We start from the raw sequence: 18,254 nt of genomic DNA, 5'->3' as shown, positions 1-18,254 counted from the left end.
TACAGGTTACCTTGACGATGTATCCATCCAAACCAAGGAGCATCTGAAAACTGAGTGTCTGAATTAATACTAATGACCCATCCTCTGCGTGTTAGCATGTCTAACATCTGAGTGGGGATCATAGCAGCGGTGTAGCATCAGCAATGATCACATGCAAATTCACAATTGGAATATTTTAGGAAATCAGTAGCTGATGTGAAAGATTTATGTAATTAAATTACTTCTTCTTTGTGATTCACCAATAATAAAATGGTTAAGAAATGATTATCTTCTCTCTAATGATATATTGTGAGTGCAGCGAGTGAAAATAGGACCCTCAGTTATGCATACAGTACAGTATAAATTAGTCTGTGAGGCATATAAACGAATTATTTTTTGGAGTTTGTTTTTTATGAATTTATATTCATTCTTATTATTATTATTATTATTATTATTATATTATATTGCTGCTCTTGACCACGGTTGCTTGTTAATTGATAGCGCTGCATGCTGGTGCCAGTGTTCGTGTTTTATCTCTGTTAGGGGCTTTTGGAGTCAGTCACATTGCGGATCAGGTCTAATTTTGCTCAGGTCCCCTTCAGGGTCTTTTTCTTTTGAAAAGTAATTTATGCATGTGGTGTTGGGGTAGACTGTGTACCGGTTAAATGTTGAAAGCGGTCCAACAAATTTGAGCAAGGAGACCTCTACTTCATATTCTTAGGATATAGAGAGAAATTGACACTGGAGAATTGTCCAGTGCATGACTGTCTTGTATTGGTCTGAAGGGGAGCATTTGAGAATTACTACCTGCAACTTTTACAAAAAAAAAAGAAGCATGTTGTGAGTTATAAATTCTCAAAGACACTGTCAGATAGAGTTTTGATATTGGACAATTTTACAAAAAGAGCCCACTGATCGTTGGTGCAGCTGTAAATTATGACCCAAAGTTCATTATTTTGTAAGGTGACACCTAGTGGCCACAGTCATCATGACAGGAGGTTGTGCCAATGAGACACAGGTACCACAACCAAATTCTTACTCTTGTAACCACAACAACGGAAATCCAAATTCAACCCAAACCCTTGTGTTTTCTTAAACTTTGTCGGCCTACCAAGTAATTTTTGTGCCCAAAACCCAAGTCACAAAGACCCACATAGCTGCAAGCTTGTTATTTCAATGGTCTGCTATGCCACTTTCAGTACACACCACATACATTGTAACTATGACAACCAGAGTCCAGTGTACCTGCTGCTGTGTTTCAGGAGACACTCCTGTGGTTCGCGTTAGATGGTCATTCAGGTTGAAGGACATGCTGGTTTCATGACACTCAGAGAAAGATCCACCTCCTGATTAGTTATTTTCTAACAGCAACAATGACTAGTTACTGCCATACGCTTTCCAATGGTATTGCACCAAAAAATGCAAGCCTCTCAAGTTAATTAATTTTAGACCATTAATTTCAATGAAATTGGGATGACATTCAACTAAAGTCACAAGTTGTCCTGAAAACAAAAATGATAGGAGGACATAGCATTCACTCCAGCCTGCTGAGATTCTGTGTTGGCCTACATAAGCCAGTTTCTGATGTGTAGGCCAATGTGTTTCACATTTCTTGCACTTTCTGCTGTTATTGTAGTAGGCTACATGGACCTGAAACCTGTGCTGGTATTTGTTCAATTGCAGATTGGGGTGGAAGGATGAACACCTGTTCATTAGCTGCACTCATGCAAAAAGAGATTCAGAGATTCACTAATTCTGACTAATGACTATTTAATCTACTTGCTTCCAATCTTAATGAGACAGAGTGTATGTTTTGGCTTTACACCTGAGGAGATGTGACTATCTGCATGTGGTTGCTTTGTTAAAATGTAAAAAAAGAAGAAAAAAAAGAAGGGAGTTTTGATTTTGGTAGCATGTGCGTGCCCAAATAAATGTACAATTCTATAGGAACAGTGTGTTTGTGGAGTGAGTGTAACTGGAAACAGTGTGTGTGTTTTTGTATGTGTCAATATATAAGTGTGTGTGTGTGTGTTGAGAGAGAGAGCAAGTGTGTGGGGTGTCTATGTGCGTTGTCACGCATGGACCCCTTGAATGGGATTAGATGTGGCCAACAGCTCAGCTCTGGGCCCTAAGTGGCTTGAACAATGCACAGGCATACACATGTGTGCACCTCACTTATATAATGGATTCTCTAGACCTTTACCAAAACTGTGCATAAGTGTTGATCAATCATGAGCGAGGCATTTCACTCTCAGTCACTGTCAACCTCCCTGTGTAGGAGCTATTTATTTGTTGTTAGTGAGTAAGTCATTTTGTCCGATTATACCAAATATTTGATTTCATTATGATTAGATTTTAGTAGTATATATAGTATCTACAGTAGTATCTTTTAGTGGTTTATTTTATTTAACCATACTGTGGGCACCAAAGATTGATTTGTATTTCATGGCCATCCCATATGTGCCCAATTTTCATGTAGATATAGTACCGTTACTTGCAACACTTTTGTTTTCCTATACTACCACCGGTATAGTACCGAAGTATGAAAGTCCAAAATCTAGTGGCTTCAGCAAAAGTATCAATACCACAAAGTACAAAAAGTAGCTGAATGCATATAAGTATCAAAAGTAAAAGTGTTAAATTTGGACAATTACAAATTTAGCTGGTTGAGGCGGAGCAATTTTAATACTACAGATTCATGAGGTAAAATATGTAATGTGTTGTGTAATTCTCTCAGAAATGTAAAAAAAAAAAAAAAAAGAAAGTAATGGAAGCTGTTATTATATATTTGTATGAATACAGATGTTTAACGAAAATATCTTCAAAGTGGCATTTGAGAGCGATATTTTTGTAATAATATATCTTAATTGTGTCTTTTTCTTAACCCACAAACAGGTGTTTCAAATAAATGAGGATCAAGCAAAAAGGTCCTCATTCATAAGGTTTAAGCTGCGGTCCTCATATAGATAGAAATACAAGAACACAAACACACACACACACACACACATAGAGTCCTGATTTGCTCTGAACACTGAAGTGGAAGCAGCGCGCAGTGTTGTTGCTGTTGCTATAATTAGACGGCTGGATCCTCGTACATAATGCTAATACTCCGGATCGGGTTTGCTAGGAGACACGTGACGTCACCCGCTCAGTGACATCATCATCCGACCCGCTGATGATGTCACGCGGCTATTTTTGGTGGGGAGCAAAGTTGTGACATGAAGGCATATCACGATTTACATGAGTAATACGGTGGCATAGCGGGCAGGCAGGCGGCACTGGCAGCTTTAATACTCACACAGGCACGTGCACAAAACACACATCTGTCTGCTGGTGGTGTGTGTGTGTGTGTGTGGTTGTGTGTATGTGTGTGTGGAAATGTGTATGTGGGGGTTTGGTTCATGCTTGGAGTTTTCTTCTTCCCCCTAAATAAGATCTCTTCATTTTCTAAAAACAACTCTACCGGTGAACATGTTTGATAATCTTGTATGGACGCACATGCACACACACACACACACACACACACACACACACACACACACACACACACACACACACACACACACACACACACACACACACACACACACACGCACACACACACACGCACACACACACACACATCATGCACTATTAGTTATTCCCCTGAAGCTGTTTTGCCCAGTTCCCACTGCCAGGTTCTTTGCTGCTGGGTTCTCCCACGTGGGCGAAATGTGTGTGTGCATTTGTGTGTGCGCAAGCTCTAAGTTAGATGAGTGCATGCGTGTGTCTGTGTGTGAAAGAGCAAGCGAATCATTCCTGCGTGGGTAGTGTACAGTGTGTACGGGAAACACCCCACTTTGGAGCGGGAGAGAGCGCAAGTGAGGGGGCGGGAGGCTGATCGATGAGTGTGTTCACTTTGTTGCTTGTTGAGCGAGTCTGTACAAAGTAATGCTGTAGTTTGTGTGTGTGTGTGTGTGTGCGCGCATAGATAGGTGTGTATAGGTGTGTGTGTGTGTGTGTGTGAACCCAGGGTGCTCCCATGGTGGTGTCCACCCCCACCTCTATAATTCAGCCACAATTACTGGGCTCTCCTCTGCTGCAGCTAATGAAACCATACGTCAGCCAGAGACACACACACAACACACACATACAGTATGAACACAACACACTCTGCCGCAGCAGAACTAACCAAGCAGTGGGAGAAATGAAGGAAAGGTGAAAGTGTAAAAAAAAAAGGGAGAATGAAAAACAGGAGGTTTTTAGAGAAGGAGGATAATTGTCTGAGTTTGTGCAGTCGTGATATAAAACCTCCCCATCTCTCTCTTCTCATTTAAAATAGCATCACTAAACTAATAACCCTGTACGATCCAACAGGGAAACATAGAAACAATATTACAAATCACGTACATGCTGATGAGCAGGAGACGTGTGACCTTTCCTTAAAGGGATAGTTCAACATTTTGGCATATTGGCCCATTGCCATAATCCCTATAGTCATAGCAGTAGGTTCGTTACCTTTAATTGTCGGTGCAAGCTATTTTTAGAACGGCCGAGCAGAGCCGCGAGCTGCTCAGAGCTACGCTACGGAGGCTAATGGGATTTCTTGGTTTCCCTCATCAAACTCATCAAATACACAATCCAACAACTCCAAAACGCTCTGGTGGACAAGTTGTGACCTGCACATTCACCACACTATGAGATAATAACAGAACGTTACGAGAGAGAGTTGTTTTAGAGGTAAATTCATGCAAAACCGCTGATGCGCGTTGCCTTCAGGGACAGTTTCTCAGCAGTCTCTGAATTTACCTCTAAAACAACTCCGTCTCGTAACGTTCCATTATTATCTCATAGCGTGGTAGAGCTCACGGCTCTGCTCCGCCGTTCTAAAAATAGCTTGCACCGACAATTAAAGGTAACGAACCTACTGCTATGACTATAGGGATTATGGCAAATTATTGCCAAAATGTTGAACTATCCCTTTAATGCCCAACATAAACTGGGATAAACTTCATCCACCAGACGACTGTACAGGAAACATGTGGCCTGAGATTTAAAAAAAAAACTGATGGACGCAGGTAATCAACTTTTGATTCCCTTGTTAGTGACACCTGCTAACTGTTTTGAAATTTCATAATTATCTCTTAATACAATAATATCTAACACACTATTAAATCTGACTGAGCTAATGTGGAGTGGAGTTGTAACAGTTTTAGTTGAAACATCATAACCGAGGCAGTAAAAGCTTGATTTAATAGTTATGAGTTGAGGGGATGTGCCACACCTGTGCTCACAGGCTCCGAGGTTACGCTGCAGGCAACCCCAAAGCTGGTGTGCTGGGTTATCAAAAATTTAACTACACACTGGGGCAACAGTGAAGATGAAAAATACCCCCATGGAGAAGGTGAGAGCTGTGATTGGCTGCCTGTGTTTTTTTTTTTTTTTCTTCTCCCCCTTTTCGTGATTCTGTCACCGGTGGAGTTTGTCGAGAGTGAAGACAACATGAAACTGAACGACTTTCTGCTCTGTATGAATGAATTAATGAATGAATGAGAAACGGAAAAATAGTGTGGATGTAACTCCAGGTCAACAAGTAACTGTAGGGAATACGAAGCGTGATATGATGTGTTATATGTCATGTAGTGAAAATGGCATCAACAGATGAATCAGACTCTCAACGATTGAACAGCGGCGGCTCTCTGGCTCTCTCTTCCATTAACCCTTTGTGTGTCAGTGATGAATTCAGCTCAGGTCTGAAAAATCTAATTAATCAGTTGCCACTATCTGCTGCTTGAGAAACACACACCCGGCTAATTGTTTTGACCCTTACATATGGCGGGGGCAGTGACATCCATCAGTTAATACATCTGTGGAAATAATTGGAGAAACTCCCAAAGCTGTAAGAGGTTACAATGTGCAAAGACTACTTTAGAGTCTATTTCATGGAGAAACAACAAAAAGTCAATCAAGAGTCTTTTGATAGAAAAACTGAATTTTAAAGATGCCCTGGAACATGACCATCTCTCTGGTGCTGCTCAGTTCCACATAATGACATATTTCCAGTTAAAACAGATTTTGATTGACATCTACAGTAGCCAGTAGCGTGGAATATGCATCAAGCGCCACCTGTGGGATTAGACGGCAACAGACATCAGCGCATTGTTTGAAAAGTTTGTGAAAGTAGACTACAGCTTCAGCCCCATACTCTTAAACAAGCTAGTAGGGCTGTCACTTTTTATTCGATATTCGAATATTCGTTCGAACGTGGGGTGAAAAGTTCATATCCCAGCGGTAATGACCTGCTCGAAATGTAGGCGGAAGTGCCTGCATAGCGCCGGGGATCGTCCACCGGACGCGGAAGTGCCGCGAATAGCCGGTGTCGTGTGTCAAACATGTCGAGCTGGGCAGGAAGTCAAACATGAAACAACGAGAGAATCCGGTCAATTTTCAAAATTAAAGGTTGACTATGTAGAAATACAAGAACAACAACAGAAAAAGAATTCCAGTAGTCGATTGCCAGACCGTTGCTAGGTAAAACGGGCCGTTGCTAGGGACTCCGCTCTGAACAGAGGACAGCAGAGGAGGAGAGCTAAGCAGGATATTTACCTTATGTTTCATTTTTACCGTCATTAACAGCATAATAAATGACATGTAGCTTGTTACAGGGACAGTGGAGGCTCTCTGCCTTCCACACCGCTGCTGCTCAGAGCCTCCGCTGTCACTGCTCTCGTCAAGTTGGAAAAAAAAAAAAAAAGGAGCTCCGTGGCACCAAAAGTCCGCGACGATAAACGTGTTTATGACAGATAAGACTACACAAATACACCCATCCTAACAAGTATATGATAATCCATTGATCCACCGATTGATTATTAAAAAGGCTTGGTTGGAAACAAACGCATAGGACCGGGAGGAGGCAGGAAAACAGCGGAGAACTGAGCCACATGTCAGCTACAGGCAGGTACGAATGTAAACAGAACGTTGACAGAAAGTCATTGTCGAGCCCGTCAAAAAAATTAAAAATAATAATTCAGACTAAAAAAAATTTTTTTGTGGAAAAGCAATATTTTCATTCTGTACCCCTCTAAAGGCCCCATGGATGTATTATTTTTGAAAAAATATAGCTTTTAATAAATATTCTACATATTCAACCTTTAAAACAATTTTCAAAATAAAAGTATTTGAATTTATCCAAGCAAATTATGGGTCATTTGATAGGCCCTATTCGTTCGAACCTCATTTTTCTAAAAAGTGACAGCTCTACTAGCTAGCAGGTCCAGTACTGAGGTCGCCATGCGGACTGGCAGAATTTATAAGGTGTATCCCTTCGGAGGACGCAACCTGTACGCGGTATACGAAGGCGACGGCTTTGGAGGCATCTCCAACGGCCGCATCAACTGTTGATCAATAGGACGGTCTAGCCTTCAGAGCATTTCCTGATTGCGCCAGAATGCAACGTCAAATATTCGAAAGTCGCAGCTTTTACACGCTTCCAACAGCTACTCAGCTCCTCACATCGACCACACCTCCAAGCTAGCCACAAAGTGGGGTTACCATGGCTACAGCAAGGAGCCCCATCCAAATTAGCATGCTAGATGGCTAATAATTACCAGCGTGCAAAGAGTCTTGGGATACAGGACTCCACGAAGGATAGGAGCGATGTGTCCTCCTAGAACAGGCGAGAGAAGGTTGGATTTGGAGGAGCCTTCAAATTGGGAAAGCTAGGCCTTATTGCAACGCTGTGATGTAATCGACCTTCAAATGCATCGTGCGAAGGATGTGGCCCCCGAATTGAGAGGAGGAGCATAAACATTCCAGAAATTGATTTTACTTGGTTGCAAAATTAAAATTCATCAAATACCTGAATTTGTTTTACAGGAAGAGAACATTTTACATCAATCTTGATGTAAAAAGAAATACTTAAAGGGACAACGAGGAGTTTTGGAAAAGCGAAGCGTTTTCACACTACATTTATGAGCCTCCGCGCGCACCGTAAAATTCTTTGACCGGTGCAAGACGGACTCATGTTTTCATTCATCAGTAATTAAAGTCAGAGGTTCGAAGACGATCACATACCGTTGTAGTTCCGACCATAAACGGTGATTCGGCTGCGTTATTCTCATGACTTGCCACAAAACCGAAAGTAAGGAAATGCTGGTCGGCTCGACCAGCATTTCCACCACCACTAATAATAACAAAATAACGATAATATTTTTTGACTTGAATTTGGTTTATATCAAGAGATAAATCCACTATTAACATGTAATTTCCAGGTTTATAGCTGGATAAATACATTTTTCAGTTCATGGCATCTTTTACTGGAGATGCTACAAGAAACTACAAGCTAGTAGTTGCAAAGCCTCAGGACAAGCAAAGACTGAAACAAAACGTCAAGGGGTCAGTTGATTTATTTTTGCCATAGTCCTGTATACAGCAGACATACAGTTGATGTTTGTGAAAAGTTTGACTTGGCAAGATGCCGTTTGGGCGTGATGGATGATGTGTGCAGCGCGGTGCAATGAGGCAAGGATGGCCTGCAGTGCACAGAGATCATCTCACAAGCAGAAAAGTCAGAGGTTCAGTCCCCAGTGCAGCCTGAAGCGTCCTCAAACCAAACTGAAGACATACTGCAGACATCGTCTCCACACACAGTACACTGCTGCTGCTGCTGCTGCTGCTGCTGCTGCTGCTGCTGCTGCTGCTGGAGCTCGTTCACTCTCAGCTCACCTCCTTCTCTGTCTCTGCGCTGCGATGCGCTTGGTGGCGGGGTGCGCCTGGAGGCCGGCGCATTTGGTTAAAATTCCTTCCTTTTAAACTCCCTGCCTTCTGCTTGGAGCGAAAAGTGCAGGGAGGGAAGGAGAGAGAGAGGGAAAGAGAGAGCGACAGAGATCGCTCGCGGCAAAGCAGCTTCACAGAGAAGTGAAGGCCTGCAGTCTTCTCGCTTCTCCTCTTGTCTCGTCTTCTTTTCCCTGCTCTGTTTTCACTTCTTCTTCTCTTCCATTCTTTTTTTTAACATTCTTTCCCCCCTTTTATCCCACTATCCCTCTTGTATTTTGTCAATTTCAGCTTTTTGCCACAGTTTCCTTTTTATGTTTTGTCCTGCATTTATATCACTTTTTAAATACTGACATCCAGGCTAGTTTTAACACCTCGATATGATCTCATTGAACGATTCTTCTATCAATGTTTTTGCAAAAGTGAAATATGTTCTCAGGCATTTCTACCCTTATTAAGTACATTTATACACTTGTTCGAAAATGAACGTACTTGTTTCTTTCATATCCAAGATACACATCGCTGCCACTGACATGTTTTTACTAAATACAGCTTTCTGTATACAGCATTCTTCAACTATGTGCCAATATTGAATTATCTGACACATATTTTGAGAAATACTTTTATATGTTTTATTTGTCTATCATGTGTAGAAACACATTCTGATGAACTTATTTAGATAATATACTGTATAATTATTCCTCATTTTAAGTAAACATTCAGAGGAAAGCATCATTTTGATCACACTTCAAAATTATTATGAACATAACCCGCGTTTTCAAAACATGTGGGGACAGAGTGAACAGTGTGACAGGAAAATACTGCAGATTCTAAGAAGATTTTCAGGATTTTGAAGCTAATGTGTTTGAATTGTTTAGATAACAAATGCATTTTAACTGTTTTACTTAAATCTTTCAGTCAAGTTCTTTCATGGAACAATCTTGAGTTTTCCAATCCCAGAAATGAAATGTTACCACGGCTGCATCGTTTATAAAACTGCAAGTTATTATACTGTATGTGTCATTTCTTTAAGACTAGCAGGGTTTTGTTTTCAAGTTACCTGGAAGCTCAAAAAAACAAGTTAAATTTGGACTTTTCAACCATATCACACCCAGTTTTAGCTAAATCTATCAGCAACTTTAATGTAAGCATTAACTTATGTACTATACTCAGCTTATTATCTCTTATTTCACTGAAATACGTGCATATTGTTTCAAAAATGTAAACTGCAGATGTTGCGCTCACTCAACATGTGGAACAACAGTAGCTAAAGCAGCTCGAGCTTGGCAGACATTCAATAGAAATGAGATTTGAGAAGACAACCTCGCCGCTGCCATACTGTGGTCGTATGTGTGTATCTGTGTTTGTGTGTGTCTCTTAACATCGTAAAGAGTCTCAGCCAGCAGCGGTGTGTGTTCACCCCCCAGTATGTGGTAAATCAAGTGTAGTACAGGTGTATGGATGTGTGTGAGTGAGTGAGTGTGTGTGTGTGTATGTGACGGGACAGGAGGCATTTCCGCTTACTCTGGGAAAAAAAGATAAGTGTGTGTGTTTGTGTGTGTGCATATAGTATCTGGCTGGTGTGAGGGGCTTTCCACCTTGAAGAAAATTTGCCCTGACAGCACATGTCAATGAAGAAGAGGAGATGGGGTTAAAACAAATAGGATGGAGGAGGAGGAGGAGGAGGAGGAAGCTTGGTGCAGTGCCAACTCTGAGGTCACCTTAATATTTGATCTGCTTCAGTGAATGGAGCCATCACAGTGCAGCTCTACGAGAGAGAGAGGGAGGGAGAGAAATACATGGACGGAGAGAAGAAATTAAGGAAGAAAGGGGGAAGGAAAAGGAGATGGAGAGTCATCACCAAACAAGATCAAGGACAAGCCTGAGCGACACGCCCTTTCTCCGTTTAACAGCCATCTTTAGGCGCCCTTGAGCAAGACAATAAAAGCTCATTCTGATTTATTACAACCTTATTTTGCTGGTTTTAACCCTTGTCTCTATTGGTCAGGAGCATGGAAGCTGCCTATCAGATTTCTTTTTATTGGTTTGTGTTCTCCAATCTCACCAATAAATTTAGTGAGTAAAAAAAGGGATAAAAGACAAAATTACAAATAAAAAAAATGACCAAAAAGTAGTTTCTACTTAAAAATGATGGTTCGTAATCACATTTTTGTCAACTGAACATGGATAAATACTGTATATTATATAGTTGAGCGATACAGATAGAAATCAGTTGATTTCAAGGTTTTAGTGTTAGACTAGACATAATGGTGTAGCCTATAAATAAAAAAAACACATTAACTTTGATAACTTACTTGTCCCTTTGTGTCCTTGAAGAACGAGGAACAAGGGACTGATGAGGGGGGCGTGAAAACTGCCCAAAGTTCAGGAATGTGACATTGTTACGCCGGACCGAGCTCCGTGACACCGAGGCAGCGCCATGACAACCCCGAAGCCAATCAGCCAATCAGCCACGCAGAGGGCAAGCAGTCGGACAGCTGATGGACAGACCCGATAGGAGAGGGAGAGAGGACAGAGACAGATGGAGGAGAGGTTTAGAGAGATGGAGCGATAGAGCGACAGAGAAGGGGGAGGACAGACACTTTGTCCATCGGAGGAGAGATCCGCAGGACAGATACAAAAGGAGGGACAAGTCTTTTGCACTAAATATAATAATAATAATCCTCCTCCTGCCTACATCACCTGAGAACAATCATTTATTCCAGTCTGATTGCTGCTGAAGCCGTAGTAACGTGGCAGCGTAATGCTTCAGACAGGCTTTCAAAACCGCTCCCTGTCGAGCTGTTCAAGTGGCGGTGTCACGCTGGGAGTCGGCTGTCAACCGGCAACAACCAGCCATTAGAGTTCACATTATACTTTTCCAAAACACTCGTCGACCGACCGTCCTCTGGGGGCAACGCAGCTCACAAAACGACTAAAGAAGAAGTTTCCAAAACAGCCTCTGTAAGGACATTTTCTGGTTATGGCGCCAACATCTGCTACTGTAAAAACTTGTTCATCTATGTGATCCATGTCATGCCGTTTGTACACTGCAAAAACTCAAAATCTTTCCAAGAATATTTGTCTTGTTCCTTGTCAAAGTGTCTCATTTCTAGTCAAAACAAATTTTTTCCACTTAAAATAAGACTTATCACCTAAACATTTACTTGTTTTTAGATCATTTTCACTTGTTTCAAACAAATTTTCACTTGAAATAAGTAGAAAAATCTGCCAGTGAAAGCAAGTTTTTTGTGCTTGTAATAAGGAAGAAAAACTTGATCCACTATCAGATTTTTCTACTTATTTCAAGTGAAAATATCCTTGAAAGAAATAAAAAGTGTCTAAAAACAAGCTACTTTTTCTTATTAAAAGTCTTATTTTAAGTATAATGAGATTTGTTTTGTCTAGAAATGACATTTTGACTAGAAATAAGACAAATATTCTTGGTAAGATATTTGAGTTTTTGCAGCTTTTTTTCCCCCTGATGTCTTTCAGCTCTATACAACAGCCCTAATAACACCTGTGGTGACAATGACAACTCTATTTGCCTCCCTGTGTCTGTGTGTGTCTGTGTGTGTGTCTAGGCGCTGTCCGAGCCTCCAGTATCTTCCCCATCCTGAGTGTGATCCTGCTCTTCATGGGGGGGCTGTGCATCGCCGCCAGCGAGTTTTACAAGTCACGCCACAACATCATCCTCAGCGCTGGCATCCTCTTCGTCTCCGCAGGTACGATTCAAAGAACACAGAGTTAAATTATTATTTTATCAGAGTGATGCAAGTTACTCATTTAACAAATGCAGCTAAACTCTAACGAGCACAAAAGCAAGAACAGAGTGGATTTCTTTGTGTATTTTAGTTTTTATCTCTTTGTAAGTGACGACTCACACTCTTTTATCGTCACTGAGGAGAATAGTTTGAACAGATTTTTGGGAAACTTTGTAGGAAAAGTACGTTGTCAGCCCAGCGTGCTGCAGCTTAAACAAACACATGCAAATAAACAAAACCCAAACAAATACAGGAAACAGCTTCATCAGTTTGAAGACACATCTACAGCAAATAATAACAGGAAGTTTTTCCAGGAGGAGACAAAAACCTGTCGAACGCACCTAAAATACACTGTAGTGGACTTATGGTATCCCACAATGCATTGTGTGACAGGTAGTGTAGAACTGATGGTTCCCTGGCTAAGAAATATCCCATCATGCATTGTGCTGGAAGAAAGAATGAAAGATGGCAGAGAGAAAACGACCCAGGTTGTGTCCCAAAGTGTTTTTTCATTGCACAGATGAGATCAGTATGGTTGTGTACATGGGACAGTGGGGGTGGGGGTGGGGGAGTGCGTCTCAGCCCAGTTTGTCATTTTTTTTAATGTGTCCCCTGCAAACAGTTGTGTTGTTGTTGTGTGTGTTTGTCATCTTTGGTTGTTGGTTGTGTGCATGAAGATGGAGATGTTTTCTGAGTTTACATGAGTCGTGTTGTGTGTTTAGTTCTCACTGTAGGAGAGTTAGAGCAAATACAAAGTCAGGTTCTTCTTCTGTTGTGATGCAGTTCTGTTTCTAGAAACATTTTCAATACTTTAATTCACCCAAATAACAGGTTTTTAACAGTTTTACATTTCTTTTTCTTTTAATGACCCAGAATTGGTCGCAGGATGTTTTCCATAAAGTCAAAATACATACATTTGAGAGATAGACTCCTGTGTGTAATTTGTCTATTTAAAGAACAATCAGTAACACTTTATAATAAGTACACACTGTTAAGCATTACAGTGCGTTCACACCAAACGCGATGGACACGATGAACGCCACAACTTTCCATTAAAAGTCAATGTAAATGGCGCGATGACACGCGATGGCGCGTTGGGCGGCGCGTTTCGGGCGATACGAGCGACGCGATGAAGCGATGACGCGTCCATCGCGGCCATCGCATCATCGCGTCCATCGCTTTAAGTTGGAAAATTTGAACTTTTCAAGCGACATCGCGTTGACGCTGTGCCGCGACATCCAATCAGTGTTGATATTCAACCACGTCACCGACACAGCTGCAGACACACATTTCAAAACATGGTGGAGAAGATCACTGTGGCTGTAGTCTCGCTCACCAGACCCTCGTCCAGAGAACCTGTGGCTGTGTAAAAAAAAACAAAAAAAACCCAGGGGCTGTGTGTGTTTTCCTCAGATCAATAATATACATCCATGGCTGTTTCCCGGAGCTTTATGACACGACGTCGTACTTTTACCGCGGTCGTAATAAAAAAAGATATGCCTGCAGAGGGTCAGAGGACCTACAGCTTCCTCCTTGTGAATATTTCATATGTATTTATATTTATTATTATTTCTCAGCCATGGTTGACGAGAGAAAGAAAATAGCGGGAGGTGGGTTGCATCATAGCGCGATGAAGCGATGGTGAAAAATGTGACAAATATGTCAAGCGACGCGATGCTCGCGTTACGGGCGATGGCATCGCGTCCATCGCGTTTGGTGTGAACGTACCGTTAGTTAAGCATTAAATACTGAATTCATTATTTATAACACATGAATACTCATTAGTATGTAGTTTATAAACAGTTAAAAATGTTTTGTTCAGAACGGAACTGGGCAAAAAGGCTTTTAATTTTCTGCCCCGTCTACCTGGAACGATGTGCAGCAGGACTTGAAATCGACACATCTCTGGGGGAATTCAAGTCAATTATAAAAGACAGGGAAATGAGCTCAATCGGATCTTGTGATTGCATTGTCTAACCATGTAATCCCACTTTTCCCTGAAATGTGTGATTGTATTTTATCTGTGTCTTTATTTGTGTGTTTGGTGTAACTATTCTGCTTGTGTGTGCCAGGTCACTCTTGGAAAAGAGGTTTTAAATCTCAATGAGTTTTTACCTGGTTAAATAAAGGATATTGATTGTTTTACTCATCATTGATACTGTATTTATAAACTACATACTAATGAGTATTTATGCGTTACAAATGAAGAATTCAGTATTTATTAATGTTTAACTAATGCGTAATAGTGTGTACTTATTATAAAGTGTTACCGAACAATCTTATCTTACAGTAAAAAGAAACACTGTGTATAATAAAGAATATAAACAGTGAGAGAAAACTCTTGAAACACAAATAAAGAGGTGAAGGAGAGAAGAAAATACACGCACAACGTCCCGTCTGGGAGGCGGCGGCCATGACGGCGCTCGCTGACCACCAGGTGACGTGTTGCGTGGCGTTTGACGTGTGTGTAGCGTACAACAGACGCCTCAGGTTGGACAAGGAGGGGGACAGAGAGAGCACAGGTTGCTGTTTTGCCTTTTTTTTTTTTCCTGCATGTGTGTGTGTTTTTGTGCGTGTGCATACATGTGTGTGTTTGTACTCTGGTTCTAGGCCATGGCCTACTGCGCTGCACTAGATAACTAGTTCCCCTCCAAGTCAAAAGTGAGAGATGCAGTTCTCTCCGTTTCACTCTCTCTCGCTCTCTCTTTCCCACTGTCTGTGTCTGTCTCTCTCGCCCTGTTGCTAGGCTAAGAGGAGGCCACTGGGATTACACTCTAAAAATAAGGTGTCCCTGATACTCTTCTGCTCTGATCCATCTCAATCAGGCCCTCACAGTCCTCACACCTCCGTCTCTTTATGCATTATTGTTATTATCACCGCTTGAATCTGCATATTTATCTGTCTGCCCGTCCTCGTGTCTAATCTGTGTGTGTGTGTGTTTACGGATGCACACAACCAGAGAGACGTGACGTACGACAAGAGGAACAGACAATCAAAATAAAGAGCGGAAGGAGAGGAGAGGAGAGGAGAGGAGAGGAGAGACAGATGAGATTGACAGGAGGATGTGAATCTGAGCGGTGGTGGAGGTGGGAGAGGCGGGAGAGATAAAGAGGAAGATATTCAAATAGAATACAAGAAACAAGTGTAAGAGTGAATCTGCCCCAGTTTGGATCTCCAAAAAGGGAAAGAGGAGGATCTAGGGGAAGACGGAGAGAACATGAGAGAGAGAGAAAAGTGTTTGAAATCTGTGTGGTCTGTTCACAACAACAGATTCTTCTCATGTTTGTGTTGCGGACACAATGGGTCGCTCTTTTATCAGTTCTTCTGTCCTCGATCGTCTATCTTCATCTTCTGTGTGACCGACGTCTATTCAGCCACTTTGTCCAGTGTTTGACAGAAATGACTCCAATGTAAACAAATGGTTTAAAAATAATGAATTTTGCTTTTCTGCTCAACAGCTTCACCACAAAAAGGTTGAATGGACTATTTGCATTCAAGCTATTGCTTAAATCTGTCACACACACACACACACACACGTACCATGGGGAGTAATTTGGGGATTCAATGTCAACTTGTGGACGATGTGGGATTGGGCTAAAATTAGCTCAAAGTCGAGCCAACACGACATTTAAAGAGAACAATTCAACAACCAATTCTCACATTGGAGCAAACTGATTCATTGTTAGAGGTTACATGCAGGCCTTTCACTTCATTCATAATAGCTGCAGCACCCAGAGGGACCACAGTGGTAAAGGTTGATCCAAAAATTGTTGTGTCCTGTCTGTGGTAGCACACGGTTGATGAATAAAGCATTTTTTTTTCAGCTGTGTGGTCTTCGTTTGTTGAATGTGTGGGTTTTATTTGAGCATCACTTTGGCTGCGTTTTATCTTTTATCTAATCTCCCTCCGTCTCTTCTCGTCCCAGGCCTGAGCAACATCATAGGAATCATTGTGTACATATCAGCCAACGCTGGGGACCCTTCCAAGAGCGACTCCAAGAAGAACAGCTACTCCTATGGCTGGTCCTTCTACTTCGGCGCCCTCTCCTTCATCATGGCCGAAATGGTGGGCGTGCTGGCCGTGCACATGTTCATCGACCGCCATCGGGAGTTGCGCGTGGGGGCGCGAGCCGCTGACTACCTCCAGGGTGCGGCCATCACGCGCATCCCGAGCTACCGCTACCGCTATCGACGCCGCTCACGCTCTTCATCCCGCTCCACCGATCCCTCGCACTCCCGCGAGGCATCGCCGGTGGGCCTGAAGGCCTTCGGGACGCTGCCGTCCACCGAGCTGTCCATGTACACGCTGCCCAAGGGCCAATCGGGCACCCCGACAGCCACCTATAACTCCACGGAGAGGGACCACAACTTCCTGCAGGTCCACAACTGCATCCAGAAGGACCTGAAAGACTCAGGCGGCCACAGCAACACCGCCAACCGACGCACCACACCCGTATGAAACTGACAGAGCGCCCTCGGACACTTAAAAAAAACAAAAAAACAGAGGGGAATTTTGGGGGGAGGCGGCAAAAAGACAGATCACGGTGTAAGGAAACGGAAAGAGGAAGAGAAAAGGGGGGGCTTGACGGCGGAGTGAGGGGGTTAGGCAACAGGAGGGAAAGGTCTGAGCGCTCCACAGCACCTCAGATGATCAGAGTTTAAAAAAAAGAAACAGAAAAAATGCATAAAAAAAGAAACATGCATGATTTTCCCATCTACCATTGTTTAACGAGTTTTGAACATGTTTATAAAGATTTGAGAGGGGGGGATGGGGAAAGAGGAGTCGGGAGGAGGGGTGGCCGGTGGTTGTCTGTCTCGGGGCTGTGGAGCCATGGCGTGGTGGTGGTGGTGGGCTCGGCCAGACTGCCCGTTTAAAGAAGTGAACTTTATATTTTTTACTCTTCCTCAGTCTGATGAAAAGGGGCGTAGTTTGCCCTTCGGCCCCGCCTATGATCCCGCCCTCGCACTACCAACCCACAAGCCCCCCCCTCCCCCCAGCACACACACACACACACACACACACCCTAACCTCTCTTACAACCCACTCCTTTCTTTAGTTGCTGTATCTTCTTGATTTCATTCTTTATTCGCATTAATACTGTGAACCATTGCGGTGTGGTATTTTAGCAGGGAGCAATTCAGGCCGCAAAAAAAAAAAAAGTCAAAAAAAGAAAAAAAAACACATAAGTTAATATATGTATTGATTATATATAAATATATGAATATATATGTTAATAAATCATGACTAGACTTCCCTGGTGCAAAAATATCAACAAGAGGAATAAAAAAAAGAAAAAGAAAACAAAGTAACTCACAAGTGAAACTAAATCAAGTCGTCATGGAAACCAAACCAAGACGGAGGATTCATCGTGACTGGCTCCTTTGACAGGCGAAAGGCATCAGCCTACTTGACAAACTGATACTGGTTAGTATTAGACACATTATCACATTCTTTTACAATGACGAAAAAAAAAAAAAAAATCTTTTGGCCTTTGGGCCGAAACCTTGGCAGCCATCTTTGTTTAGGGTCAAACTAGAGGTGAAAACTTGACCCCACTTCTTTCTTTTTTTTTTCTCTCTTTTTTTTCTTCTTCCTTTTTCCTTGCTCCACAAACGGGGCGGAGTGAAGGGAGAACTCTGGGTAATGGAGATCTCTCTGCAAACTTGAAGATGACTGTGGACTATGAAAACGTCACTACTGCCAAAGACACAAAGTAGTGTACGTGAGAGAACAATGGCTACCAGCGAGGTGAAGCTAAGT

General features: G+C 42.2%; 1 protein-coding gene across 1 annotated transcript in view; it reads left to right on the top strand.

Moving 5' to 3' along the window:
- Nucleotides 1-16,952, top strand: part of cacng2b (calcium channel, voltage-dependent, gamma subunit 2b) — a gene marked incomplete at its 3' end in the record, with an annotated part of 74,630 nt that extends 57,678 nt beyond the window's left edge. Inside the window, exons 3-4 of the mRNA XM_083971364.1 lie at nt 12,315-12,455; nt 16,420-16,952. Of these exons, the coding sequence (XP_083827490.1) occupies nt 12,315-12,455; nt 16,420-16,952 (674 nt within the window). The remainder of the gene's footprint in view (nt 1-12,314; nt 12,456-16,419) is intronic.
- Between the last annotated feature and the right edge of the window lie 1,302 nt (nt 16,953-18,254).

The sequence above is a fragment of the Trachurus trachurus genome (assembly GCF_905171665.1).
Source record: "Trachurus trachurus genome assembly, chromosome: 1".
Classification (NCBI taxonomy): domain Eukaryota; kingdom Metazoa; phylum Chordata; class Actinopteri; order Carangiformes; family Carangidae; genus Trachurus; species Trachurus trachurus.
Note: the sequence above shows the minus strand (reverse complement) of the source record. Positions and strands in the feature narration are given on the sequence as shown.